General features: G+C 42.2%; 1 protein-coding gene across 1 annotated transcript; it reads right to left on the reverse strand.

Moving 5' to 3' along the window:
• Window positions 1-3,180: 3,180 nt before the first annotated feature.
• On the reverse strand, window positions 3,181-9,125 carry chst2b (carbohydrate (N-acetylglucosamine-6-O) sulfotransferase 2b). The gene has a single exon (XM_059993510.1). It carries the CDS (start codon window positions 8,195-8,197, stop codon window positions 6,932-6,934), a length of 1,266 nt encoding a protein of 421 aa, XP_059849493.1. The 5' UTR covers window positions 8,198-9,125; the 3' UTR covers window positions 3,181-6,931.
• Between the last annotated feature and the right edge of the window lie 18,605 nt (window positions 9,126-27,730).

Raw genomic sequence — 27,730 nt, forward strand, 5'->3', positions numbered from 1 at the left:
AACACTTAGTATGCAAAGGAATCTCTTGCTAGCAGTTAGTAACTGCACATATATGGTGCCAATAACAGATTGCAAAGTACGTCAAACAGAACAACTTCACATAAAACATAAGGACTTCTTGTTAAAGTGTTGCTGTAATGTGAAGCCATAAAATTTTCTATAAAGTAGAATAGAATTTCAAAAAATCCAGTTCCTAGATGTTTATTCCTGCTAGTTTACAAACCTTTGCACCATGACTTTGAGAAAGAGCCCAGTGGAATGTAAAGTTAAAAATAAAGCAAATCCTGAGGATCAGTAAAGTAAGCTAGGGCTTTTCTCTTTGAAGTGAAGGAGAATGAGAGGTGACTTAATAGAGGTGTATAAAATTATAAGTGGCATAGATAGAATGGACAGCCCAGGACTTTTTCCAGGGTGAAAATGACTTGTATGAGGGGATGTTATTTTAATATGTTTGGAGAAAAGTATAAGGGAAGGATGTTAGGGGATTTTTTTTTAAACAGAGTGGTAGGTGCATAGAACGAGCTGCCAGCTGTAGTAGTAGAGACAGATACATTAAGTATGTTTAAGAGACTCTTAAATGGCCACGTGAGTGAAAGAAAATAATGGAATTCTATGTGGATGTGAAGGGTTAGATTGATCTGAGTAGATTAAGGGTCAGTGCAACATTGTGGGCCAAAGAGACTGTTCTCCATTAGAGTTCTCCAGCTCTCATCAATAACTCTGTACTAACCACTGAGGAAAGTATCAGATCTGAAACTATATGGGTTCACTGACTTCCAAGATTGGCATTGGACTCCTGCCAAAGGAGCTCAGTTAAATATTAGCCAGAATTACCACCTTTAATCAGTATCTAAGCAGAGATTTTAAGACCTCAGTAAGACATACAAAATGCTAGAGGAGCTCAGCAGGTCAGGCAGCATCTATGGAAAAGAGTAAACAGTTGATGTTTCCAGGCAAGACCCTTCATCAGGACTGGAAAGGAAGGGGGAAGTTGCCTGACCTCCTTTGTTCCTCCAGCATTTTGTATGTTACTCTTGATTTCCAGAATCTCTTGTGTTCGAGACCAAGACCTGGTTGTTGAAAACGATCTATGCACATTCACTGCCAAGTCTCATTCTGTGAATGAAAAGCCACAGCTATCCACAGAACAAACAACCCTGCACAAGGAGATAACAGGAGGCAAAGACCAGTGAACTCCTCAAGCCTGTTCTGCTATTCATTATGACCAAGGCTGAACTACGTTGGTCTCAAGTCCTCTTCTTGTAATAATCCCCCATAATTCTCAATTCCTCAGTCTTTCAGACATTTATCTATCTAATGATCTGGCCTCCACCACCCTCAAAGACATGCTGCCCTCTAAGGAATGAAATTTCTATGCACCTTGTTAAATGACCAGCCCTTATTTTGTGGCTATGTCCCTTCATTGGTGATGCACATACTAGTGAACACAGCCAAACTTCTATACGTCAAGTTCCTTTAGATCATATGTCTGAATCAGGTCACCTCTCATTCTTTCTGAACTCCAAGGAATACAAGCCCAAATTCTTTATCCTCTGATAGGGCAACCCCATCATCCTAAAAACTACCCTAGTGGCTCTCCTTTAGACTAGCTCCATTTCCTTTTAGATACAGATAAGAGGACCAAAACTGCACACAGCATTCCAAATGTGACATCATCAACATCCTGCAAAACTGTTAAAGGCATCCCTATTCTCAATATTATAACATCATACACTTAATTATGAAGGCTGACATACCATTTGGCTTAACTACTTGTTGGACCTGCCTGTTAACTTTTTATGGTTCATGAACTAGCACAACTAGAGGTTACCTCATTTGAAGTCTCCATTGAAATGATGATTTGCCTTTTGATTCCTCTTATCAAAGTGCACAACTTCACATTCCCCCCCCCCCCCACATTAAACTCCATTTGCCAGGTTTTGCCTAATCACTGCGATGGCTATCCACCGCCTAGGCTCAGGAAGAAACTGGTACCAAGAATTAGTCTACCAACCATCAGACGAAAACAGTTTGATGATTAAGGTGGCTGTTGTAAAATAATTCAAATTCTTAAATAATATTTTTTGTTCATCCTGTTTATCCAATCAGGAGAAACATCACTTGCAGATTACAAAGACAAGAAATGGAATGGTTATTTCCTTTTGATTATTGACTAGCAACTTGCTAACAATAGATATTAAACTAACTGGCCTCAAGTTAGCTGCATTGGCATTTCTCAGTTTTCTGGTTCCTCATCCAAAGAAATCACCCCCCACCCCCCAAAGCAAGCCAACAATTTAAAGATGTTTCAAAATCCAAATAAAAGTAATTGAGTTATCCACCTGATGAATAACTCTTAGCTGATTGAAAACTACTGTATAAAAGAGATCAGATGGTAATTTTAAATCAAAATATTATAACTGGAAAAGATTTTAAACAGCAAACAGACCTTTTTTTTTAAATGTGCTCATGACCAAAGTACACAATAGATTGTAACTTAAGATTTAATTCAATAAGCTTACACAGACCTGATGACAAGCATACACATTGCCCACCTTCGATTAGAGAGTACAGTGAACAGGAAGGTATTTATTAAATAATCTGGCATTTGTACTCAGAAATAATAAGAAAAATAAACAAATATTCCCAAGACCTGCTTGGATTAATGTGTGCTTGATATTTTCAATAAGTAGCCACCTTATGTCCCAAGTTGTTATAATATACACATATCATGGATCTGTCCATTAAGGAAGCACCATTCCATAAATATATATGGTCTTCAGTTTTCAGGAAGAATATTGCACTGATCATTCATTCGGTATGTGCCCTGTCATGACTTAGGCAATCATATCTTCCCATGATTGTTGGTAAATTTTTCTACAGAAGTGGATAGCACTGATACAAGTAGATAATGATTATTTTGTGTTAAAGTTAACTTCTGAAATCAGGGTGAATACATCTTGTTTGGGGGGAGGAGATATTATCTATGGGTTCTATCAAAAATGACAATTCAAATTCTTGCCCTTATAAACGTGAGTAATCCTATCCCACAATAATTCTTCTGCAAGCCAGCAACACTTAAAATAACTGCACTACAATATACGTTTTCCTAGTTGTTTCGTTTACAGACATAATAACTGAACCTGTAAATATAGGAAGAAATAAGACATTTAATTGCCACTTTAAATTAATTTATTTTATTAAACCATTTACATTCTTTACATGAGTGTGTGTCAAATTCCTGCTTTGTTACATAAAGATTGCATGGGCAGAAAGAGAAGAGACATTGTTACAAAAAAGACAACATTTTATGGAGATGCAAAATTTAAGGGATTCATCATTTAATTCTCGAACACAGTTGGCAGCATTCATGGTTAGAAATTATGGTCAACAAGTATGTCTTTAAACAGGTAGTTTGTCTTATTACATCAAATATCACTTTTAATAAGTCCCAATATTACTTATTTTAAAAGTGAACTCACAAATTCACTGCATACCTAAAAGCTTTATACATTCACTGAAGTCTGCCAACCATTTCTTTTTTCTCCCCCATAGGACCATTTGCCAACAATAATGTAAAATGGAAAGAGCTCAGATTTGCAATACATCCAACAATCTCTTTGACTCCTACACCACCCCCCCCCCCCCCCACACCACCCACATCAGGTAGGAGGTACTGTTACATTAGTACAAGCACTGTTAGGATGGGAAACAGCTTCTTCCCCCAGGCTGTAAGACTACTGAACTCCCAGTCAGCACCCAGGTCTCACCACGTATGAAGCTTGTATTGTATCTGCACCTTATTATTTGTTAATTTATTTGTGGTAATATTACTTCATGTGTTATGTGTGCAAGCTGTATGTATCATGTTGTACTCCTTGGTCTGGAGGAACATTGTCTCGCTTGGCAGTATACTGTACATGTATATGGTCGAATGACAAACTTGAACACCCACTTGAGGTCTGGTGCCTATGAACACAGCTGAAATGCCCTGAACTTCATTGACAATACTGTTCCCTCTAAGCTGCACAGATTCACGGCCCAGCAGTACCTGAAATGCCCCCATGCACATAGCTTTTGTAGCTGTGCAGCTGGAATTCTCTTTTATATAATGTTATTATAAAGTGCCGTGCAGTTTTCAAGCAGTGTTAAAACTTCCTACTCAGAGCAATGGTTGGTCCGCACAGCTGTGGAGAAAATTAGAGGGAACATTGACTGACAACCTGTTTGATCCTGCAGTATTACCAGCACTACTGTTTAGACTCTTGCCTCTAAATTTCTGGGGTTCCAGCAATTGAAACTTTAAGAGCGCAGACAAGGTCCTATTAAGAAATCTCTGACCTTACAGACTTTGCCCGACTCTTTAAAAAAAAAAGCACCAGATTTACAACTTCTTGCACTGGTAGGATTTGGAATGAGCAGCTTGGTCCATGGACCAGCTCCAGCACAAACCTGCAATTTAGTACTTAATTCTGTATCACACTAACAAAAACTAATGATGAGCACCCCACTCTGCATTACAAGATGGTAACAACTTGAAATGACAATGTTGTTACCTTGTCTTGTTTGGCAGCTGCTGAATTGTTTTATTCAGTTTTCTAGATGTAGGTTTTACACCAAATCCACTGCCTTTATCCAAAGGGTAGAGAGTGAGAACCTGCTGCTATACTGCAGACTCATTTCAAACACGATTTCTCAAACACATGCAGCAAGCTGTGCTTACTGATCCATCTGCTGATGTGCATGCATTTTTAAGCTGGTGAATGAAATCATTTCTCATAGTTGGTTTAGTTAGTATTAAGTAGAACGAGTGTAGCAGTCAGTTTGTTTTTAATTGACCTTTAGTAAATCATTGAAGTTCTTTGACAGCTATCCCCTTAAACCTTCCCATTACCGTACACAGACCCTCTTCCCTCTTCACGCTAATGGCAAGGTAATTTTGCCTGACAGCAGTATGAGGGAGACAAGCTCAATCGGAGAGTTGTCAACCAAGCACCAGTTGGCTGACCGGGCAGCAGCAGCCAGCCAGTAGTATAGTTTTCAGAGGAAGCAGCATTCACGGCCAGTACTAAGGGTCAGGTCCCATTTCAATAGTGGTAATTTACCTCACAGGGCTGGTGAGGAAGGATAGGTAAATCATGCAGCTTGTTTCTACGGGACAACACTGGCAAAGGAACCTTCCAACATCTAATAAAGTCATTTGTTTATTTTTTTAAATAAAATAAGGGTTAATTTTTTTTAGGAGTGAGAGCATGTCCAGCACAATGTAATACTACTATTACAAGACCAAAGCAAGATAAAGGCACTTTTACCTTGAGAAGTCAACACTAGGTGCACTGTTCTCCTGCTATATGGAACCCAATAAATTTCCTTCACCTGCATTCTAACTATCTGAATGCATTCATCTAATACTTAGGTCCAAACCTCAAGACTATCTTATAAATGCATCTTGGTTTTGCCAAATAGTAATCAACCTAGAATATATAATGAAGTGCAGCAACCAAAATTTACAGTATGTCTCTATTTTAGTGTTTTCTCCCCAGACCTCAATTTTCAAATTGTAGTTGTTACTCCAAAACTGTTTACAAGATGTGGTATATATCTTGTACATATTGTACATATTCCAGTAAATAGGCACTGTGCCTTCTGAAACAGTCCAACAAAATTCTGCTGCCACCCATGACTTAAGGACATTTAGAAATAACATTATTGAAATAACTTCTATACAGAATCAATGCATTTAATTCTATACCTTTGGTATTGGTGACAGAGATGTAACAGAAAACCCCTTGTGTGATGTTTTGAGTTGGCCATTAATGGGAAAAAAAAATCTTTCTGGGCGCACATTGCTCAAATAACTCCTTAAAATACTCCATATTGTAAATGTCGCAAAGACCCTCAATAAAATACAAAAACCCCATCAGCGTGGTTTCTTGTAATTACAAGAACAACATGTTGTGCTGAATTTTATGTCAAATTTCAATTATCCTCAAAACAAAGGCTATTTTTAAAGGCTTTTTGGTATTTTGGGGTTGATTTCTTGCGATGACACAGTAAGAATAAGATTAAGGGTCAAAAAAGATTTATTTTGCAACAGCTTCTTTGATTTGCACATTGTAGGGGAAAGGACAAACGTACTTGTGTGGGAAGAACATTCGAGCAAAAAAAGTGAACAGAAAGGATCCTGATTTGTTGACCTTTGGCAGTAAAGCACTGTACTCACAATTCTACAGTCACATGCCATCATATAATAGAATACTTTCTTTAAAAAATGATAAATTATCAATTTATTCATTTAACCAGACATCAAAACCTATATATACATATATGTATTCATAGAGCAACATATATAACAACTTTAAACCCAAAGATCAAGTATTTCCGGTGAACAAATGAATGTTTTGTACCTTTGTCAACACCTGATGATGAAAAACTTCCCTTAAAAATCATCAGATGATTCACATCTCAACAGCTTTTTGCTGTAAGTAGTAAAGTGAATGAGTTATACCAAGCAATGTCAGTGTCAGTACATTAATGTTTTGTCAGTTGAAGAGTATGTGTTTGGCTAAGTCTGTATGGATAATGTTAGAATGTTGGGAGTGGAAGAAATTGTAATGTGTGTCTGTGAATATAAAGTTGTGCCTGGATGAGCGTTTTCATGGGTGTGTATATCGATGCTAAGGAAACTCTGAGCATCTGTGGGTGTATAGATGAAGGCAATTGTGCAAATAGGTCTGTGGGTGTACAAGAATGCCAACGTGTCTGTGTGTGCCAGAGAAAGAAGGTACCTCACAAATCCCTCCACCTCACCTTCCCCCGACAGAACCCCACTGTCAGATTTAGATCTGAGCATGTTTAGAAACCAAACACGTTGGGGGTTTGCCCTCTGCCTCTCATGGGTTGGTTGACTGCATCACCTCTGTCCTACTGTTCAGAGCCGGAGTTTGGTCACAAACGACTTGCTGAAATCCTTGACTTCCTCAGGCGTTTGGACCTTCTGGTAGCCCAGCCAGTCCATGGCCTGTTGGCAGTATTCCTCCACCTGTTTGATCTGGGAGTAGGTCAGCTGGGTCCGCCAGGCATTGGCAGCCTGCGTGGCGTTCCGTGAGGACACACTGAAGGGCTTCTTGTTGTTGTAGCTGGAACCCATGGTCATGTTGAGGACGAACCTCTCCAGGTCCTGACTGAGAGACAGATTGACAAAGTGGTACATGTCCTTCAGGTATCTGATGGGCTCCTCCACCAGGTCCTCATAGCGCACCACCCGATAGTTGTCTTTGAGCCAGCGTGGTGGCTCCCTGGCCATTTGCACCGTCCTCACCATGCTGCTGCAGATCACCTCCAGCGCGTTAAGGGCGTGGTAATCCACCGCGTCCCGCCGACTCCTCTGGTAGCCGTCGTACACCTTGAGCCGTCGTCCTTTGGGATCCTTGCTCCTCATGACCTGCAAGCTTTCCCGGATCAGCCCGTTCCTGGATCTGATACGGGAGCTGGCCACAGCCCTAGGGTCCCGCACCAGGTGAATCACCTTCAAGTCGATAGTAGGGTCCCTCATCAGAGGCGCCAGCACGCTAAGATCGAAGATACGGACGCCCTTGATCACGATCGTGCTGTATTTCTGGCACTCGGCCGCCAGGGAGTCCAGATGTTGGGGTGGGCACTCGTTCTTACAGACGTGCTCGTCAATGAGGCCCACCCGCTCCTTCCTGTAGGCTTGGCAGAGCGGGTAGGAGCAGACCACCTTGTTGCGGGGCGCGCCGAAGATGCCCATGCTGGTGACATTGTTACCCCCGTTGTAGAGCTGGTAGATGGAGAGGTCGCAGCGGTAGAGGTGGCCCAGCATGTCCCGACCCGCTCCCTGCAATGTGAGCGCGTCGCCCGGGTACAGCTTCTGCCAGATATGCCACATGGGCTCGTAGAGGAAGAAGACGTCGGGGTTCTGATTAAAGAGCTCGCCAACGAAGGACGAGCCGGATCGCCATGTTGTGAACACGTAGACATGCTGCCGCTTGGCGGACGCGTTGAGCGGCGCCGGGGCTCGCTGGTGCTCCACGGTATAGCGCAGCGGGTAGGGCACATACTTCACCTGGCTGCACTCCTTGGCGCCCTTATAGTCTGTGAAATGCAGCATTGTCAGCACCACCAGTAAGACGTAGCCTAGCACCAAGAAAACCGCCTTCCTGCGCAGAACCTTCATTGTCCTTTATTTCTTTCCGACGGGGAAAAATAAAAACACAATAACTCACTGTAGCATCGTGGGCACCTCTATTCAACCCCCTCCGATGCCTGGAACCAGAAGCTCTAACAGAATCGGAACCCCGGCCATGTAACGGTGTTTGTGGAGACGGCTGCTCCGGCTGCCTGACGGGGCTCTCCCTCTCCTGGTCTCACATCACAAGCCGTCAACTTTTCTCCCCTTTAATTTCGCTACTCCTCCTCCGTCGCTGCACTCCCCTTCCGTTCCAAAAGGGAGCGAGAGGTTCAGTCCCTCCGCATTGCACACAGTCCCCTCGCCTCTGTGCGAGCTGAGCACAGACGGGCTTCTTCCTGTTTTTTGTCACGCATCTGTGTGTCTGAATTATGTGCGTGCCCCCTGCGTCCGATCTCTTCGCCAACTCTTACCTCGGAATTTTTCTCCTCTTCTTGGGGATCCTCGCGTGTCCTGTTCCCAACTTCGACCCGTCCCCCTCAGTCACTTAACAAGATACCCTCCGGTGGCAGCCTCCGTCTTGCTCCTGTGAGTCTTTTGGTGCGTCGAGACCGGCGAGGCGGTGTTCTAATGCTCTCGATCTCATGGTGATTCGGTTCAGAATTCTCTCTCCCCTCTTTATGATCTTTTCACTACACAGGTAATGTTTATTTTAAAATAGATTTAAAAAAGGGGGCTGAGAGAGGATTTCTGCTTCTACCCACCCCTCTCTGCACAGATTTCCTCGCTTCGCTCTCTTGTAGCCGCGGTTGGCAAACGAGCGGAGTCCCGCCCCGTGCCGGAATAACGCGGATTGGGTCCGAGGCGGGTCGGTTCTGGGGCCCGTTAACTGGCCGGTGGTGTCACTCGTCACCCCCGGGCGCAGAGAAGAGCGCGGCGGGGGACAGCTGGACTGCTGGGGGTTAAGGGTTGCGGAAGAGGCGGGGAGGAAAGGGGGCTGACAGTTGGGGAGATTGATGATTGGCAAGAGGGTGGCTGAGGTTTTCAGAACGTGGACATGTAAAGGAGGAGAGGGTGGGAAGCGGAAGGGATTGACAGTTGAGGAAGCGGGGTTCCTCAGAACCAAGTGCATGGGCACAAATGTTGAGAGTTGGGAGAATCGTTGTGGAGTTGCACCCGTCGTGGAGCGCGATATGTGACAGAAGGTAGTGGGTGACGGTGTTTCAGGGCAGGGTGGGTTGTGGTGGGAAAGGAGAGCCTGGCCTTATGCAGCGCCGACCCAGGTGCGAGTTTGGGAGGCATTATATGAGACTTGCCTGGGTAAGCTGTTAACAGAGAGTGAAATGCAAGTACACGCAGATGCCGTTAGGATAAACAAGTCAGGTTTCTCCGTTAATCGGCAAAACCAACTCACACGCTGTCATTTGCAGAGCCTTCTATATTACAAACTCATATTTAATTTACTGAGGGAAAAAACTACGCGGACAAAACAGGTTTCAGAACGTATTCTTTCTCTATTGCAAGACACTTTTATCTTCTCCGTTTACAGTGGAACTTCCCCCGGCAGATATGAGCAGTTTGAACGAAGACACATTTCAGCGCTGACTTTTCCTCCCCAATCCCCCAAAACGTCTTTAAAAGCGACATATTCTAACACTGGTGATGTGGTTCTGGGAAAGGGATGGTTGTAGTGGAAGTGCGTGACCAGCGGCGACATTTAAGGAAATTCGATCATCAACTTCCAAATGCAGATTTCACTTAAATTCCATGTGGTGTGTATTTCAGATTTTCAGCAGCTGCAGCATTTTGCTTTAGTACACTTTAACTTTTCATTGACCTAATGTGCAGGCTTTTTTTAATAACCACCCTTATAGAAAATTAAATGGCAGACTGGGGTATCCGTGCCACGTGTCCATGCTGGGGTTAAATGTAACGGTAGCTGGCCTGTAAGCTCAGTCCATTCAGAAATTAGGTTCCTGTTAACATTCTGCATGCCCACAGTGAATATATCAATTCTTTCACTAGAATATACATGACGTACATTTAATAAGTATTATGTGGAAATCAAGTCTCTTACCAAGCTGTCCATGCTCTATGATAGCTCCCAATAAAAAAAATGCCAATCATTGGGAATTATTTCCAAAATCTTTAAGGCCAGATTAGTCCACCGACAAACAAGAGAAAATCTGCAGAAGTTGGAAATCCAACACACACACAAACTCAGCAGGTCAGGCAGCATCTATGGAAGAAGAGTAAACAGTCGACATTTCGGACTGAGAACTACACCACTGTCTGGAGTGCACCAACGAAGTATTTGGGTGGCTGAGAAAGAATCTTGAAACCAAAGCCTCAAACAAACCACCGAGGTTACTTTATTTCCTCGAGTGCCGTTGAGTAAAAGCAAGGTCAGTGGCTCACATCATTGAGCAGATTTACAAGAAGTGCTGTCACAAGTAAACAGCGTTCATCATCATCCAGGACATAGTCCCTTCTTGCTACTACTATTGGGCAGGAGGTTCCACATTACCAGGCTCAGGAGCAGTTATTACTCTGTCATCAGGCTCCTGAACCAGTGTGGACAGCTTCACCCGCCTCAATGCTTAGCTGACTCCACAGCCAATACTCACTTTCAAGGACTTTCCAACATGTTCCCAATGTTATATATTTACAGTTTGTATGATTTGCATGATTTTGTCTTCTTTTGCACATTGGTTGTTTCAGTCTTTATCATTTATAGTTTCTCATGAATTCTTTATTTTCCTGTAAATGCCCATAAGAAAATGCCTGACATATTCATACTTGCAAAAATTTACTTCGAACTTCCAATAATGCTTTATCATTGTACTTTTTGTTGCCAGGAATATTTGATTGAATCATTTATTCAAACGGCAACATCTTAAATGTAGCAAATCTGACAAAAATAGCAGAAAATACCCAAAATACTCAACAGATCTGGCAGCACGTTTTGGTGGAGAAACAGTTAACATTTCAGGTCGGTGACTTTTCATTTAAACTGATGAACAAGCAATTAAACTGCTGATGTCTGGCAGACTTCACTTAAAATTGTTGCTAAACTGTTTGGCTTCAGTTATTTCATTAGAATCCAACCATTTAAAAAAAAGAGAATTTTGGAAAAACATCAGAAGCATGACCTTTACCTCTTACCAGCCTACATGGCAAGACAAATGGGCAGTTGTGTGCCATATTACTCACAAAACCTGTTAGCCTCATCCTCAATGCCCAATTAATTAATGGATGTGAGAAGGTTCTCCTCCCCCCCCCCCCTTACAGTTGTCTTCATTAAATGCATTTTCTTTACAAGTCCACTACTCCTTGTGCAACATGATGCATTCTGCGGACATAGGTTAAAACGAAGTATCTGGTCTATGTAATCAATAAATACTGAGGTGGGTAAAGTGCAAGTTTACTGTGAAAGAGTTTTGTTCAACTTTACAGACAGTTAAGTGGTCAGCCTGAAAACTGAGGTCCACTGTTATCCAATCCATGAGGAAGCAGCATGTTCTTTATTTGTTGTTAATCAACTAATTATTTATAGCAATCATTAGGCAGAGGGGATTGTTTTATTACATTATCTGTCAGATTATGGTAGTACTTTCTCAAACCAGCTGTCTCCAACTCTCATCCTGCTTTCTGTGGATCAGACAGAATGACAAATGCAACTGATTAATTGCACTTGTCTTGCTAAAATTGAGGGATAAAAAAAAATCAGACAATAGGTAGGCAATTATATTTCCCTTGAGCCACATGCAACACAGTTCTTTAACTTTTATGTTAAGAAGCTGCCGCCTTCTTCTCTTTCCCTAAGGCTGCTCAATTTTTTTGTTTGCTTTAAGACTCATTCAACCACTGGCCCACGACTGTTGGAATCCAGAATGTACTGTCTGAATGGGTGGTGGTGCAAGTATCAAGCACTTGAATCACAAAGGCCAAAAGACCAAGTGCTGGAAAATGAGATTTTCCAGAGAGAGACTCGATATTCAATGTGAATGTGGTGGCTGAGTAACTACAATTCTTCAACTTCTTGGCCTGACTGGGTCTTCCTTTCTGATTACTCTGAACATTACCTTTTATCAAAACTACCGTCCTCTTCAATTCCCTCCCAGGTAACATATTTCTAACAGTTCATGTTGTATAATATTTGTGTGGCTTTCCAACATCACCCAGTATTTAAATCCTGAACAGCTAGGTGCTTGCACTTTGTCAGTCTATACAGTTTTGAAATTGAATTGGGTCACCTTGAAGGTCCAGACCCAACATATTATTGATAGATCTTAACTGTAGTCTTGATCCAATAATTCAGGTTATAAAATGGACAATAAATTTTTAATAGCAGTGAAAATAACAAGTGGATTTCACCATCTGGATGGCCTTTCATTGATCTTTATTTGTATTACTTAGGGTCTTTAAATTCTTTTGCCTTCTTCCATTTGTTACAATACCCATCTTTACCACTGAACTAGAATTCCATTGATAAATGCAACCTATAGGTTCCTGTTGAGGTATCAATGACCAACTTCTAACATTGGTTGATGCTGGCATCTTGCTGAAAATTACACAGGTACGTTCTGTCTGCACCAAAGCAGGACAAGTCCAGTCTGACAAACTTGCAGCCAGCTTTTTCCTCAATCACAATGGAAGTCATAAGTACATTGTAGGCAGTCCATTAAAGTGGCAATACTGAGCAGTAGTCTGCTCACTGATGCAGAGTTTGTATTTTGCCAGGACTAGTTAGACTCCAAATATTTCAATGCAAGGTTCTGACTGCTGAATCCAAGGCGAAAGTGATTGTCCTTGATAGCATGGGCAGAGTTTGACAATTTGTCATTGTGAAGCCTTAGGATAAATATACACAAAGCAGGAAGCACTGCAATGATTGGAGTTACACATCAAACCAAATGGCATTGGTTAAAAGAGGTCAATCATCCCAGTCTCCTGAAGACTAACCATCTCTAGCTACACCATTGACCTCATTCCATCACAATGTTACAAGCAGGAACACATTTTGATGGCGGCATAATGTTCATTTCCATGTCCTCCTCTAGCAATATAGAAGAACCAGACAATGCAAAGCACAGATTGGTTAGTGCTAATTGATATTCCTGCCAACTAAATGCCAGGAAATGAGCATCTCCAACAAAGAATCAAGATTTAGGACCTTTGCCACCAGTACACTACTGCAGCAAGATGTATCCATTTATAACATTTATCACAGATATTCACCTAGGCTACTCCAGCGGCATTGCCCAAACTCAGAACCACTGCCACCTAGACAGCAAGTATATCAGAACCTGGGGCAACACAGTAGCATAGTGGTTAGCTCAACACTTTTATAGTACCAACAACCCAGATTTAATTCCCTGTAATGAGTGTATATGTTCTCCCATGTAGGTTTCCTCCGGGTGCTCTGGTTTTCAAAGATGTACCAATTGGCAGCTTAATTGGTCATTGCAAGTTGTCCAGTGATGAGGCTAGGATTAAATTGAGGGATTGCTGGGCAGCAGGGCTTAAAGGGCCGGAAGGGCCTACTCCATGCTGTATGTCAATAAATCATCAGTAAATAAATAGATAAACAAACCCGCAGGCTCTCAAGGAAGTTCTTGAAACAGGAGGGATTCTGCAGATACTGGAAATCTAAAGCAACACACACACACACACACACACACACACACGCGATGCTGGAGGAACTCAGCAGGTAAGGCAGCATCTATGGAAATGAATGAACAGGTGGCATTTCAGGCTGAGGCCCTTCATCAAGACTGGAAAGGAAGGGTGGAAGATAGCAGAACCAAAAAATGGAGGGAGAGGGAGGAGGAGGACTAGTTGGAAGGTGGGAGGGAAGGGTGAAGGGCTGGAGAAGAAGAATCTGGAGAGGAGAGGAGAATGGACCATGAGAGAAAGGGAAGAAGGAGGGGCAGTGGGGGGGAGGTGATAGGCAGGTGAAGAGAAAAGGTAAGAGGCCAGAGTGGAAAATCGAAGAGGGAATGGGGAGGGGAAAAATTACCAGAAAGAGAAATTTATGTTCACGCCATCAGTTCAAAGGCTACCTAGACAGAATAAGAGGTGTTGTGGCTCCTCCTCCCTGAGAGTGCCCTTATTGTGGCAAAAGAAGAAGTCATGGACTGACATATGAGAATGGGAATAATAACTAAAACGCTTAGCCACTGGGAAATTCCACTTTTGGTGGATGGAGTAGAGGGTCTCCCTATTTATGTCAGGTCTCACCAACCTAGAGGAAGCTACACCAGGAAAACCAGATACAATGGACAACCCCAATACATTTGCAGGTGGAGTGTTGCCTCACCTGGAAGGACCGTTCAGCACCCTGAATGGAGGTGTAGCGTTTCTGACTCTTACAAAGGTATGTGCCAGGAGGGAGATTGCCCGGGGGGGGGGGGGGGGGGTGTAGAAAAAGATGTGTTTGGTGGGAGGATCCCATTGAAGATGGCAGAAGATGTGTTGGATTGGGAGGCTCATGGAGTAGTAGATGAGGACAAGAGGAACTTTTCCTTTTAAGGTGACTGGAAGATGGGGAGAGCACGGATGTCTGTGCAATGGAGCCGATACAGGTGAGGACATCATCAACGATGGAAACCTATTGCTGATTCTTTATTTTCTGCTCCCAATCAAAAAGGTGGCTCAACAGTACCTTCTCAAGATCAGTTAAGGATGGTGTTGAAAATAGCAATCCTCTGTCACATGGACAATTACGATTGCTTTAATTGAGCTTGTTAGCAATAACTAATGGCATGCCTATGATTTAGCAATATTGCACATTTCACAAAGGGGCAATAAATTAAGTAGAATGTAAAAGATCCCTGTTCTAAACCATTTCTACATAACAGTTCAGATGGGTAATGAATACTGACTTTGTCAACAATATCCAGATGCCAATAAAAAGTATAAAATACCTGAGTCTTTTTGTGCATTCTGCAGAAGGAAAAACATGTAATTTCTTTATCAAGTACAGAGCATTCAAAACATTCCAGAGCACTGTGTAAACATATGGATCTCAATTAGTAGCCTCAAATTTCAGTCCTTCAACAAACTTTGATACAATGACAAGCAAAGACTATTTAAATATACAATACAAAGCACCACATTGAAATCTAATGCTTACATTATTGTAGGATACTATACAAGGGGTGATTGATATGTTCGTGACCTAAGGTAAAAGGAGTCAGTTTTACAAAACCTAGCACATTTATTTTTCAACATAGTCCCCTCCTACATTTACACAGCAGTCGTGGAGCATACAGATCTTGGACCTCCAGGAAGTGTCCATAGCAGAGGTGATTGATAAGATCGTGGCCTAAGGTAGAAGGAGATGAGTTATACAGCTCTCATTACATGCATAAGCAGTTCAATTCTTTGAGTGATTATGCAGAAAATTTGAAGTTAACTCAGCGGGTGATTGATAAGTTCATGGCCAAAGGTAGAAAGAGATGAGTTATTAACTTCAAACTTTCTGCATAATCACTCAAAGAGTTGAACTGCATGTGCATGTAACTAGAGCTGTATAACTCATCTCCTTCTATCTTAGGCCATGAATTTATCAATCACCCATCTGTGGACACTTTCTGGAGGTCCAAGATCTTTATGCTCCATGACCACTGGACTAAGTGTATAAATGTAGGAGGGGACTATGTTGAAAAATAAATGTGTTGGGTTTTCAAAAATTGACTCCTTCTACCTTAGGCCACGAACATATCAATCACCCCTCATATGCTTAGAGATACTTACATATCTTATGTTGTACAGACTTATTCAATGGCATTTTAGTTATTTAAATAACATCTGCATTGACTTGTACCTTTTTGATATTTCCTTTGTAACGGGAAAATTCATGCTTTACATATAGTCGATTAAACATTTGCATCAATCATTTTTTTTAAAGTTTTTGCATCTTTTTGCAGTTGCCCCAGCCTTTTGCAATCCCTTAAAATCCAATCACAGTAAATAAGGAATCTTTTTTTAAAGTCTCATTTAGATATCTGTATTATGCTTATTTTAATAAAATTTAGTAAATTTCTTCAGCCAGAGATTAGAGAGAGAACCAACTTGAACAACCATGTGTATTTCATTGTGTCTTTCTTAAGCAGTTCCTTCCTGAAAAAAAATGAAAATTTCTGAAAACAATCTGAAAGCTCATTTAAAATTTAAGTTGTGGCCCTTCTGACAGAACTGTTTCTTTTTGAATATGTGCATTTGCACAATTCAGAAGGATCATATGTCATAACTGCAAATGTAGTGGAAAGATAATTGCTTTCACGGGTACTGCAGTGCATTAATAACATTCACTCAGTGGCATTTATCACAATGAATCTTCGGTTTGACATAGCAATACCTGAAATGAGAATCTACGTGTTTCATTAGGAATATCATGCATTTGTTTAAGAACTTTTCCCTATTTTTCATCGTAGGCAGTCCAGTTTTGAAATTCTACAACTCATAGTCCAAAAATGTAATATTTTTAACTGAAGTCCAGTACAGTGGACAATTTCTCCATTTCTCATTGATGGATCTCTGATTTATATCATTAAGGAATTTAATCACTGTACTTAGAACAGTACAGAGAGAGAACAGGCCCTTTGGCCCACAATGTGGTTTCCAAACCAATTAAATTAGTAATCAAATAGCTATCTAAACTAATCTCCTTTGCCTACACAAAGTACATATTCTTCCATTTTCCTCACATTCATGTCCCCATCTAAACATCTCAAAAAATTCTCTAATACGTTGGTCTCTACCGCCATCCCAGGCACCAATCATCATACCATCTGCAAACTTACTAACACACCCATCTGCACTTTCAGCCAAACATTTATATACATGACAGACAGCAGAGGTCCCAGTACAGATCCCTGTGGAACACCACTAATCACAGTCTTCCAACTAGAATAAGTGCCTCTGGCTACCATCCTCTGTTTTCTATGGGTATGCTATTTCTGAATCCAAATGCCAATTCATCATGGGCCCCATGCATCTTAATCTTCTGAAGCAACAGTTTCTTTTCCAGCCCTTTGCCTCTCCCACCCATTACCTCCAGCCTCTTTCCTCAACCCTTCCCCTACCCATCTTGCACCATCTATCACCCTCTAGCTTGTCCTTCCTTTCTCCCCACCTTCTTATCTTGGCATCTTCCCCCTTCCTTTTCAGTCCTGATGAAGTCCTAAACATCGACTGCTTATTCATTTCCACAGATGCTGAATTCCTCCAGTACTTTGTATGTGTTGCTCTGGATTTCCAACATCTGCAGAATCTCTTCTGGATGAGGGGCCTTGGCAAATGCCTTATTAAAATCCATGTAAACAACATTCAGAGCTCTACCTTAAACAATCACCCTCATCATCTCATCAAAAACTCTTAAGTTAATGAGACACAGCTTACCCCACACAAAGCAATGCTTGCTCTCCTTAATTAGGCTGTGGTTTTCCAAATGCTCATAAATCCTTTTCCTAAGAATTCTCTCCAGCAACTTCCCTACCACTGACGTGAGTTTCATCTGGTCTATAGTTTCCAGGATTATCCCTGCTTCTCCTCTTGAATACTGGAATTACATTAGCTACATGCTAGTCCTCTGGGTACTTGCCTGTGCTAGAGAGGAAACAAAGATATCGGTCAGGGCCCCCACAGTCTCTTCTCTTGCTTCTCTCAAATACCTGTGGAATATCCCATCAGGCCCTGGGGACTTATCCACCTTAATGTTCTTTAAGAGACTCCTTTACCTTGAAAAGCCCTAGCAAATCAATATGCTCAGCACTGATCACCCTATCCTCCATATTCTTCTCTTTGGTAAATACTGATTAGGACTTTAAAAACATCCTCCACATCCAGCCAAATGCTCCTCCATTATCCTTGAGTGATCCCACCCTCTCCCTAGTTATCCTCTTGCTCTTGATGTATGTATCAAATGCCTTGGGATTCTCTTTAACCCTACGTGCCAAGGATTTTTCATGGCCCCTCCTGGCTTTCCTACTTGAGTTTTTTTCTGGCTTCTTTATAATCCTTAAGGGCTCTGTTTGATTGTAGCCTACAAAGATTTACATACTTTTCATTTTGCTTCTTGGCTAAATTCATCACCTCTCCTAGCATCCACAGTTCTCTTACCTTGCCATCCTTGTCCTTCCTTTGAACAGGATCGTACCTCTCCTGAACTCTGTGCACTTAGTCTTTAAACACCCTCTGCATGTTAGATGCGGATGCATAAAAGCAGCTGTTCCCAATTAACTCTCCCTAGTTCCTGCTTACTGCACTTGTAATTTGCCCTGCCCCACTTTAACACTCTCCCACAAGGTCCATACTTATCCTTATCTATAGCTGTGGAGTTGTGGTCACTGTTCCCGAACTGTTCACTCGCTGAACGGTTTGTCACCTGGCCAGGCTCAGTCCAGTCCCTCCTCTTGTTGGAATGTCTACATATTGATTTATGAACCCCACTTGGATGCCCCGTCTAGACCTCTTACACTCAGAAGGTCTCAGTTTATATTATGGAAGTTGAAGACCTCCCCCCCCCCCCACCCCATGACAACAACCCTAATCTTTTTACAACTTTCCTTAATCAGCCTGCTTATCTGTTCCTCAATATCCAAGTGGCTATTGGGGGATCTGTGGTACAATCCCATCAGAGTGCATGCACCTTTGCTATTTTTGAGTTTGGCCTATATGTACTCAGTGGACAGCCCTCAATTATATCCCTTCTAAGTGCAGCGACGATTGGTAGTACAACTCCCTGTACTCCGTTAGCTCCCTATCTTTTCTAAAACATCAAAACCCTGGGACATTAAGCACTCATTCCTGTCCCTCTGTCAACCAGATCTCTGCAATGGCCAAAACAGCATAGCTCCATATACAATCCCATGCTCAAAGTTCATCACCTTTACCCATAATACTCTTAGCATTAAAATACACATTATCCCTACTATGGTATCTATTACATTGCGCCTGCTTCTTTTTACTGGTCCTGACATCTACCTTCATCTCCATCCCGCCATTTTCTGACCAGGTTCTCAGGTTCCCAACCCTTACCAAACTAGTTTAAATCCTCCCAATCAGCACTAGTGAACCTTTCAGCCAGGATATTGATTCCCCGCCAGTTTAGGTGCAACCTGCCCTTCTTGTACAGGTCACTCCTGCCCCAGAAAAGGTTCCAATTATCCAAGAACCTGAAACCCTGTCCCCTGCACCAGGTCCGCAACCACTCATTCATCTGTACTATCATCCTATTCCTGCCCTGACTAGCATGTGGCACCAGAAATAATCCAGGGATTACTCCATTGGAGGTACATCTCTTCAGCCTCTTTCCTAAATCCCTATGCTGACTGTAGAGGCCCTCTTGCCCCTTTCTGCCTATGCCATTGGTGCCCATCAGCACTATGACCACTAGCTGTTTGCCCTCTCCTTTGAGAATATTCTGCAGCTGTTCCAAGATATCCTGGACCCTAGCACCAGGGACGCAACACACCATCCTGGTGTCTCTTTCATGGCCACAGAATCTCCTGTCTATCCCCCTTAACGTCCAAATCTCCTGTCACTTTGCCTAACCTTACCCAGTCTTGCTGGGCTTCAGAGCTGGCCACAGTACCTCTGGTCTGGCTGCTGCTGCTGTGCCCTGATAAGTCATTCCCCCCAGCAACATACATATTGCTGAAGGGAATGGCCACAGGGGAATCCGGCACTAACTGCTTATGCCCTTTATTTCTCCTGATAGTCACCCATCATTGGCTTAAAGGAAGAAAGCAGCGGGCAGTTGTGGAAGGAAAGTATTCTGCCTGAAGGTCGGTGACTAGTGGAGTGCCGCAGGGATCTGTCCTGGGACCCCTGCTATTTGTGATTTTTATAAATGACCTGGATGTAGAGGCGGAAGGATGGGTGAGTAAGTTTGCGGATGACACGAAGATTAGAGGAGTTGTGGATGGAGCTGTAGGTGGTCGAAGGTTACAAGAGGATATAGACAGGCTGCAGAGTTGGGCAGAAAAATGGTAGATGGAGTTCAATCCGGACAAGTGTGAGGTGATGCATTTTGGAAGGACAAACCAGAAGACTGAGTACAGGATTAATGGTCAGTTACTTAAGAGTGTGGATGAACAAAGGGACCTTGGGGTTCAAATCCATACATCCCTCAAGGTCACCGCACACGTTAATAGGGTGGTTAAGAAGACCTACAGGATGCTAGGCTTCATTAACAGGGGGATTGAGTTCAAGAGTAGAGAGGTCATGTTGCAACTCTACAAATCTCTGGTGAGACCGCACTTAGAGTGTTCAATTCTGGTCACCTCATTTTAGGAAGGATGTGGAAGCTATGGAGAGGGTGCAGAGGAGATTTACTAGGATGTTGCCTGGTTTGGAGAACAAGTCATATGAAGCAAGGTTAGCAGAGCTGGGGCTTTTCTCTTTGGAGTGTAGAAGAATGGGAGGGGACTTGATAGAGGTCTACAAGATTATGAGAGGCATAGATAGAGTGGATAGTCAGTACCTGTTTCCCAGGGCACCAATAGCAAACACCAGAGGGCATATGTACAAAATTAAGGGAAGGAAGTTTAGGGGAGACATCAGGGGTAAGTTTTTTACACAGAGGGTTGTGAGTGCGTGGAATGACTTGCCAGGGATGGTGGTGGTGGCTAAAACATTAGGGGTATTTAAGAGCCTCTTGGATAGGCATATGAATGAAAGAAAATGGAGGGTTATGGGGTAGTGTGGGTTTAGTACTTTTTTTTTAAGGATTATATGGGTCGGCACATCATGGAGGGCTGACATCATGTACTGTGCTGTAGTGTTCAATGGTCCTATGTACTATCTGAGGCCTGCACTCTGGGTGTGAACTCCTCAGTAGAAGTTTCATCTAGGAGGTTTTCAGCCTCGCAGATGGATCTGGGTCCATCCAGCTCCAGTTCCTTGTCCATGTCAGTCAGAAGCTGAAGTTGGGTGCACTTCCTGCAGATGCAGTCACCAGGGAGGCCACATCATATTTCTTCTCAATTGAACTAAAAGCAGCCATGAATTGAATAGTTTCCAATGGACAGTTTAACGTACAGTTCCTGGGAGTCTGACATAACCAGCCCATTCAAAAACCAACCTCACGAAAAAAGCTTCCATATTGTGAATGACTAGCTTATGACTTCGCCCTAGGTCAGGGGTTCCCAACCTTTTTTATGCTATGTACCCCCGCCATTAACTGAGAGGTCTATGGACCCTGGGTTGGCAACCCCTGCTCAAGATGATGGGATCACAATGCTTTAGATTCTCTGTTTCTCACCTACACCTTTCACACATAACACCGTGTTCTGTTTACATGCACAATGACATTTGCAGACTGGCCAGTAACAGGAACAAACAATATCGTGGAATATTGGTTGATAGAATTTTGGACAAATAATTTGCATTCTCCTTTCAGTTGGTATGTTGAGAAATTAATCATTAGCTACTGAGCTTATTGCATGAAGTCTCATTTAGCTCATGTAAAATGTATAAGGTTAGGCCATCATTGACACCTACTGTATATAATAGATCAATACTTCACATCAGTACTTCATATGAGGAATGTTTAATGGCTCTGGGTCTGTACTTGCTGGAATTTAGAAGGATGAGGGAAGATCTCATTGAAACCTTTCGAATGTTGAAAGGCCTAGACAGAGTAGATGTGGAAAGGATGTTTCCCATGGAGTGAGAGTCTAGGACAAGAGGACACAGCCTTAGGATAGAGGGACGCCCTTTCAAAACAGAGACGCGGAGAAAGGATGGCGAATTTGTGGAATTTGTTGCCACATAGTTGTGGAGGCCAGGTCGCTGGGTGTATTTAAGACAGAGGTTGAAAGGTTCTTGACTGGACATGGCATCAAAGGCTACAGGGAGAGGGCTGGGAATGGGGATTGAGGAGGATGGCCTAATTCTGCTCCTATGTCTTATGGTCTTATAAGTGCAACGTGCTAGCCTGAATATTTCAGTCATGTAGTCTTTCAGTTGAGTGGGTACATTGAAGAATGGAATACCTTTGGAAAGTTAAATACTTATGAAAACTTTTGTTACAAATAAAATAAATTGAAGAAGTATAATTAATACAGCTTAAAAAACTAAATACTTTGCATAGCAAAAGAACTACTCATCAAAATTAATAGAAGGGTCCAAGCCTTCATGGTTGCCTGAAAGATACATTTAGAGGCACCCATTCCTTTGGTGAAGAGACCATACTTATAAAATACAGGGGCAGAATGAATTAATAAAAGATGCTGTTCTCAGGCTGATGTGGTTGTTTACAAAGCAATAGGAGAACTGTGCCATTCCTAAATTAAAAAGGGTGCCTAATTGTAAACGTTATTACATAGTATTCTGGAATGTTTCCTGTAGCATCCTACATGGACAGTCCAAAGCAATGATTAATTACATACAGAAAATAAAGAATAACCTTCCACTAAAATTCCCCATAATTATCTATTAAAGACTAAGGGGATATTATTATACACCTTAATTAGGTGATTATGCTGCATATGTTCTTCTCTGTTTTTTGCCATTTTTTGGATAGAATGTGTGGCCTCCGTCAGTCGTGGTCGGCCATGGGTACTGTGCCTCTGGTAGTCACTGGAGTGGCCTCTCCAGGGCACAAGCCAGGGCAGAGTTGCTATGGAGATCGGTCTGTTGCCCATGCAGTGGGACCCCCCTCTCCATGCTGATGACGGGTCCAAAGGAACAACGGAAGTCGAATCAGTTTGGTGCCAGCAGCATCGCGGGAGTTGCCGTGCCGGTGCTGGGTCCAGCAGTCAGCCACCTTCGGGACTCTGACTCCGGATTTTTCCTCGGGGTTTACTCCCAAATCCTTTCCCGTGAGCGGGTATAGCCGCAAGGCAGCAGAGGTTTGAAATCGGAGGTTTCCCTCTCCTAGATGAGTGGTTAACGAGCCCCATCTGCCCGGAGCAACTTGTTTTAAGGTGCCAGTGGCCCACCTTTGCCCCTTCTCCTGTCAGTGAGAACAGCTTTGCCGGACATAAGAACTATGCCACACGTGAAGGCCAGGAGTTGGACTTGGTTGTCAGAGGCTGTTTGAGATGCTCGCCATGGAAACCAAATTATGCAGCTTCAGATTTTGCATTTTTATTTGTTCAACTACAGTATAGGAATTTATTTTGAAAGGTTGCAGTAATGTTACATTACCAACCACTAGTTGAATTTATCCATTTTACACTTATTTGTCTCTCCCACACACGTCACTCCCCCGCTCCCAACTGATTCTGTTTAATCGTCCTTGTACTTGTGTCCTTTTCTTTCTCTGAGCTTTTCCATTACCTTTCTTCCTTTCGTTTTGTTAATATTTCGACAGTAGAAAACTACTCTAGCCTCTTCAGTATCTTCCATTTTCCATTCTGATGACCAGCCTGAAGGATATGAATGAATGCTTTCTACAAATTCAAACAGGCTGCCATTCACACAATCAGACAGCAGCACAATATTGTCATGGATGTGATTGGATGGATCCCAGCAACTGATTCTACATAAGTTGTTGAACACAGAATAATTTGTTGCCCATCAAAACCTGATTTTAACTGGAATGCAGTTCTGTAATCAGTCAAGAAACAGGTCACGTTTATGTGTAATGAGTAACTAATGCAATTTGTCCTTGAAAAATTTCTCCCTTGTGGATTTTGTATTATTTTTTAAATTGCTTTTGAAATCTACAGCAGATATTTTATGGGTTATGCCAAAAAAACAGGATTTTCTGGTAATCATTTTCTGGTAATTAAGTAGCTAAGTATTGATGTGTTTCTAATGGCTATTCTTTGGAAGTAGATTACAGGACAATTGACATCGACAATGGGCTATTAATCTGGAGACGTCCCATGTAACTGTGGAATTTAAATTCTGATAATTAAATAAATTCACAATAAAAAGCTACTGTCCATGATAGTGACCATGAGTTTGACTCTGGTCTGACTATATCTTTCGAAGTGGACTATGTTGTTACTGGAATTTGGGAGCCTGAGCTGCAAGGAGAGGTTACATGGACTAGGACTTTATTTCCAAAAAAATAGGAGATTAAGGAATATAAGATCATGGGTGGGGGCATATACAGGGTGAAAGCCCAGTCTTTTCCAAAGGCTGGGATCCTAAATACCAGAGTGCATAGGCTTAAGATCAGAGGTGAGAGATTTAAAAGGGACATCAGGGGAAAGAACAGTACATATTTGGAATGAGCTGCCTGACATATTGGCTGAAGTGGGCGCATTAGCAACATTTAAATGTCAATAGACAATAGAGACAATAGACAATAGGTGCAGAAGTAGACCATTCGGCCCCTCGAGTCTGCACCGCCACTCTGAGATCATGGCTGATCATTCACTATCAATACCCAGTCCCTGCCTTGTCCCCATATCCCTTGATCCCCCTATCCATCAGATATCTATCTAGCTCCTTCTTGAAAGCACCCAGAGAATTGGCCTCCACCATCTTCCGAGGCAGTGCATTCCACAGCTCCACAACTCTCTGGGAGAAGAAGCTCTTCCTCAACTCTGTTTTAAATAACTGACCTCTTATTCTCAATCCATGCCCTCTGGTACTGGACTCTCCCAACATCTGGAACATATTTCCTGCCTCAATCCTATCAAATCCTTTAATTATCTTAAACGTTTCAATCAGATCCCCTCTCAATCTCCTCAATTCCAGTGTGTACAAGCCCAATCTCTCCAATCTCTCTGCGTAAGACAGCCCTGCCATCCCAAGAATCAACCTAGTGAATCTGGATAAGAACATGGACACAAGAGGTTTCAAGGGCTACAGGTCAAATGTAGGTAGATGGGGCTTGCCAGATGGTCAGCATGGTCACACAGATGACCACACAGGTCACACTGTGGTCACACAGTCAGCATGGGCCATTTGGGCAAAAGAACCTATTTCCAATCAGAATGGCTCTATAACTCCATGAGGAAAATTAACATACTTACTCACTGTAATTCCAGTTCAAAAAACAAACTGCAGGACAAATTCAATGGGCCAAACAGCATCTGTAGAATCAAAGAGATAGTCAATGTATCAGGTCAACAACCTGCACCAGTCAATACGATCATAGCTGATACTACGGCTCAAGTTCACGTTCTCACCTAATTCCCATGTCAATTCTTTCCACGTCCAAAATTCTATCAATTGCCATCATGAATGTAAATGGTATCCACAACCAGCTGAAGTAGACGATTCTTAAGTTTTACAATTCCCCGAACAAAACAGTTTCACCTTCTCTGCAGCTCAAGGAAATAATCCCTCAGCATCAAACCCATTAATTATTTTCAAGACTGCTTGTCTCTCAATGAAATCACCATAAGTCCCATGAGTAAACGTCAAACTAACTCAGTCTCTCTTAATAGGGCAACCACTTCATCCCTGAAATCAATCTATTGAATTGCTTCAGCACTGATTTTAAGGATAGTCTTCCCTCATTACAGTACAGAAATCAAAATTACAAAGGAGACCTGAGCTTTCTCAGAAGACTTCCAAACATTTGTACTCTAAACCCCTAGTAATAAACCCAACTCTTAGATACCTTGCCTACTCATTAATCCTTTCTTTGTATCCTTTACTAACTCACTTGTTCAACTGTTAGCATCAAGGATTGATGCATCCGTGCTTCCTTCCGAAAGGAGTCAAAATCAAATAGCAGTTGGCTGTCACTGCGGGACATGGTATGGTGTCCAGGACAAAAAGCAGCCAGGAAAACACATTGCAGACACTACCCACCCTGCGGACTGCTCCTTCCAAAAGACCCTTTGTAGAAGGTGCTATAGGGGTACTAAAACAAGAACGTTATGCCATTTTAAAATGGCATAACTTCCCCAGGCAGTTACTCTGATCAAACGTTCTAGATAGCCTCCCTCACAACTCTCTATCTATTACCTCCACCACTGAACGTAAACACTTCAAACCACTTTTGTTAATAATAATAATGCTGTTAATATTGTAAATTCATGCCAGCATTTATGTATTTATGCACACTTTCTTCCATATCTGTACTTAAACCTCTAATTTTACTTTTTATATAAATTATTTATTCTTTACAATTATTGAATGTTGTTTATTCTTCCATGTTGCACCAACACACCACGGCAAATAAAGCTGACCTTTGATTTGAAGTCCTATGTACACCCACGTATAACAGCACATGAAAGGATTTCTTTCATACAGGTGCTGTCAACAATTCTGCTGCCATACAGTTCCTGACACCAAGGCTCATTCCCAGCCTCCAGAGTTTTTGTGCGGGATTCACATAGTCTTCCGACGTAGGATCATCTGGGCTTCACCCCAACCAAAGTCACGCTGGTCATAGATTAACTGGTCACTGTAGATGTTTCCTTGTGTATGCCTCATGCTGTGTCTCGCAGAATACTTAAGTATCTCCTTCAACAGGAAGGTTCAGTGAAAAGGTAAAATATTAGAAACAAAGACCCAGATGTTTAGTTCTGTATTAATGAAACAAAAATTGCTGGAAATATTCTACAGATTCTAAGGAAAGAACAGAGATAATAACAGATGCTACTTGATCTATTGAGCAGTTGGTCATTGATTTATAGAAGGATTCAGGCACAATGAAAATCTTTGTTTTTTTATGTCATGCCATACAGATCATTCAACCACATCAATGCATCAACATAGCACAGAAGAAAAGCAATGACAGCTGGTTTGTTGGGAACTGTACCATCAATTTGTGGAACATGTCGCTCAGGGTTTGGACTGTATATGTGGGGTATTTTTGTGTAATAATGTTTTTGTTTGCTTGCTGTTTTGAATGTGCTGTGAGTGTTTTCCACCTTGGCCCCAGAGGAATACTGTTTCATTTGGCTATATCCATATATGGTTGAATGATGATTAAATTTGACTTGATTTGATTTTGAGAATACAGTGTTATAGTTACAGAGAAAGTGCAGCGCAGGCAGACGATAACATGCCAGGCCACGACAAGGTAGCTTGTGAGGAAAAGGATCTATCTTATTGTGCAAGAAGTTTAAATAGTCTTGTAATAGCAGAATAGATCCTGTCCTACAGTGATATGTGCTTTAAGGATTTTGAATCTTCTATCCAGTCAGAGATAGGAGAAGAAATTCCAGAGTGAGAGGGGTCTTTGTTATTAACTACCTTCAGCATTTTTACCAAATTTTCAGCCCGCAATGCAGTTTGATTTTGAATATCGAGTAGTTGTTGTCCCAACCTGTTTGAAGACACTGAATGGTTGTCTCCTAGCAAGAGCATAGGCCTGGCAGAGATGCTTGTGGTCTGAGATATTTATGATGAAAAGAACTGTGGGCACTGCAAGTTATGGGGGCTGGATCCATAAGATAAAGGAGCAGAACAGGCTATTTGGCCCATTGAATCTGCTCCACCATTCCGTCTTGACTGATTTACTTTAACTGTGCCTTAAAATTCCTCCGCTCTAAGTATACCCAATGACTCAGCCTCCACAGCCATCTGTGGCCACAGATTCACCACCCTCTGGCTGAAGAAATTCCTCCTCACCTCTATTCTAAAGGAGCCGGTGGTGGTGTAGTGGCATCATTGCTGGACTTCAGAACGAAGGCTCCCAAGTTCGGATCC

Source organism: Hypanus sabinus, chromosome 2 (genome assembly GCF_030144855.1).
Source record: "Hypanus sabinus isolate sHypSab1 chromosome 2, sHypSab1.hap1, whole genome shotgun sequence".
Classification (NCBI taxonomy): Eukaryota; Metazoa; Chordata; class Chondrichthyes; order Myliobatiformes; family Dasyatidae; genus Hypanus; species Hypanus sabinus.

Bases quoted from the DNA above. Each gene is read 5' to 3' on its own strand.
- chst2b (XM_059993510.1), bottom strand. From the start codon at position 8,197: ATGAAGGTTCTGCGCAGGAAGGCGGTTTTCTTGGTGCTAGGCTACGTC.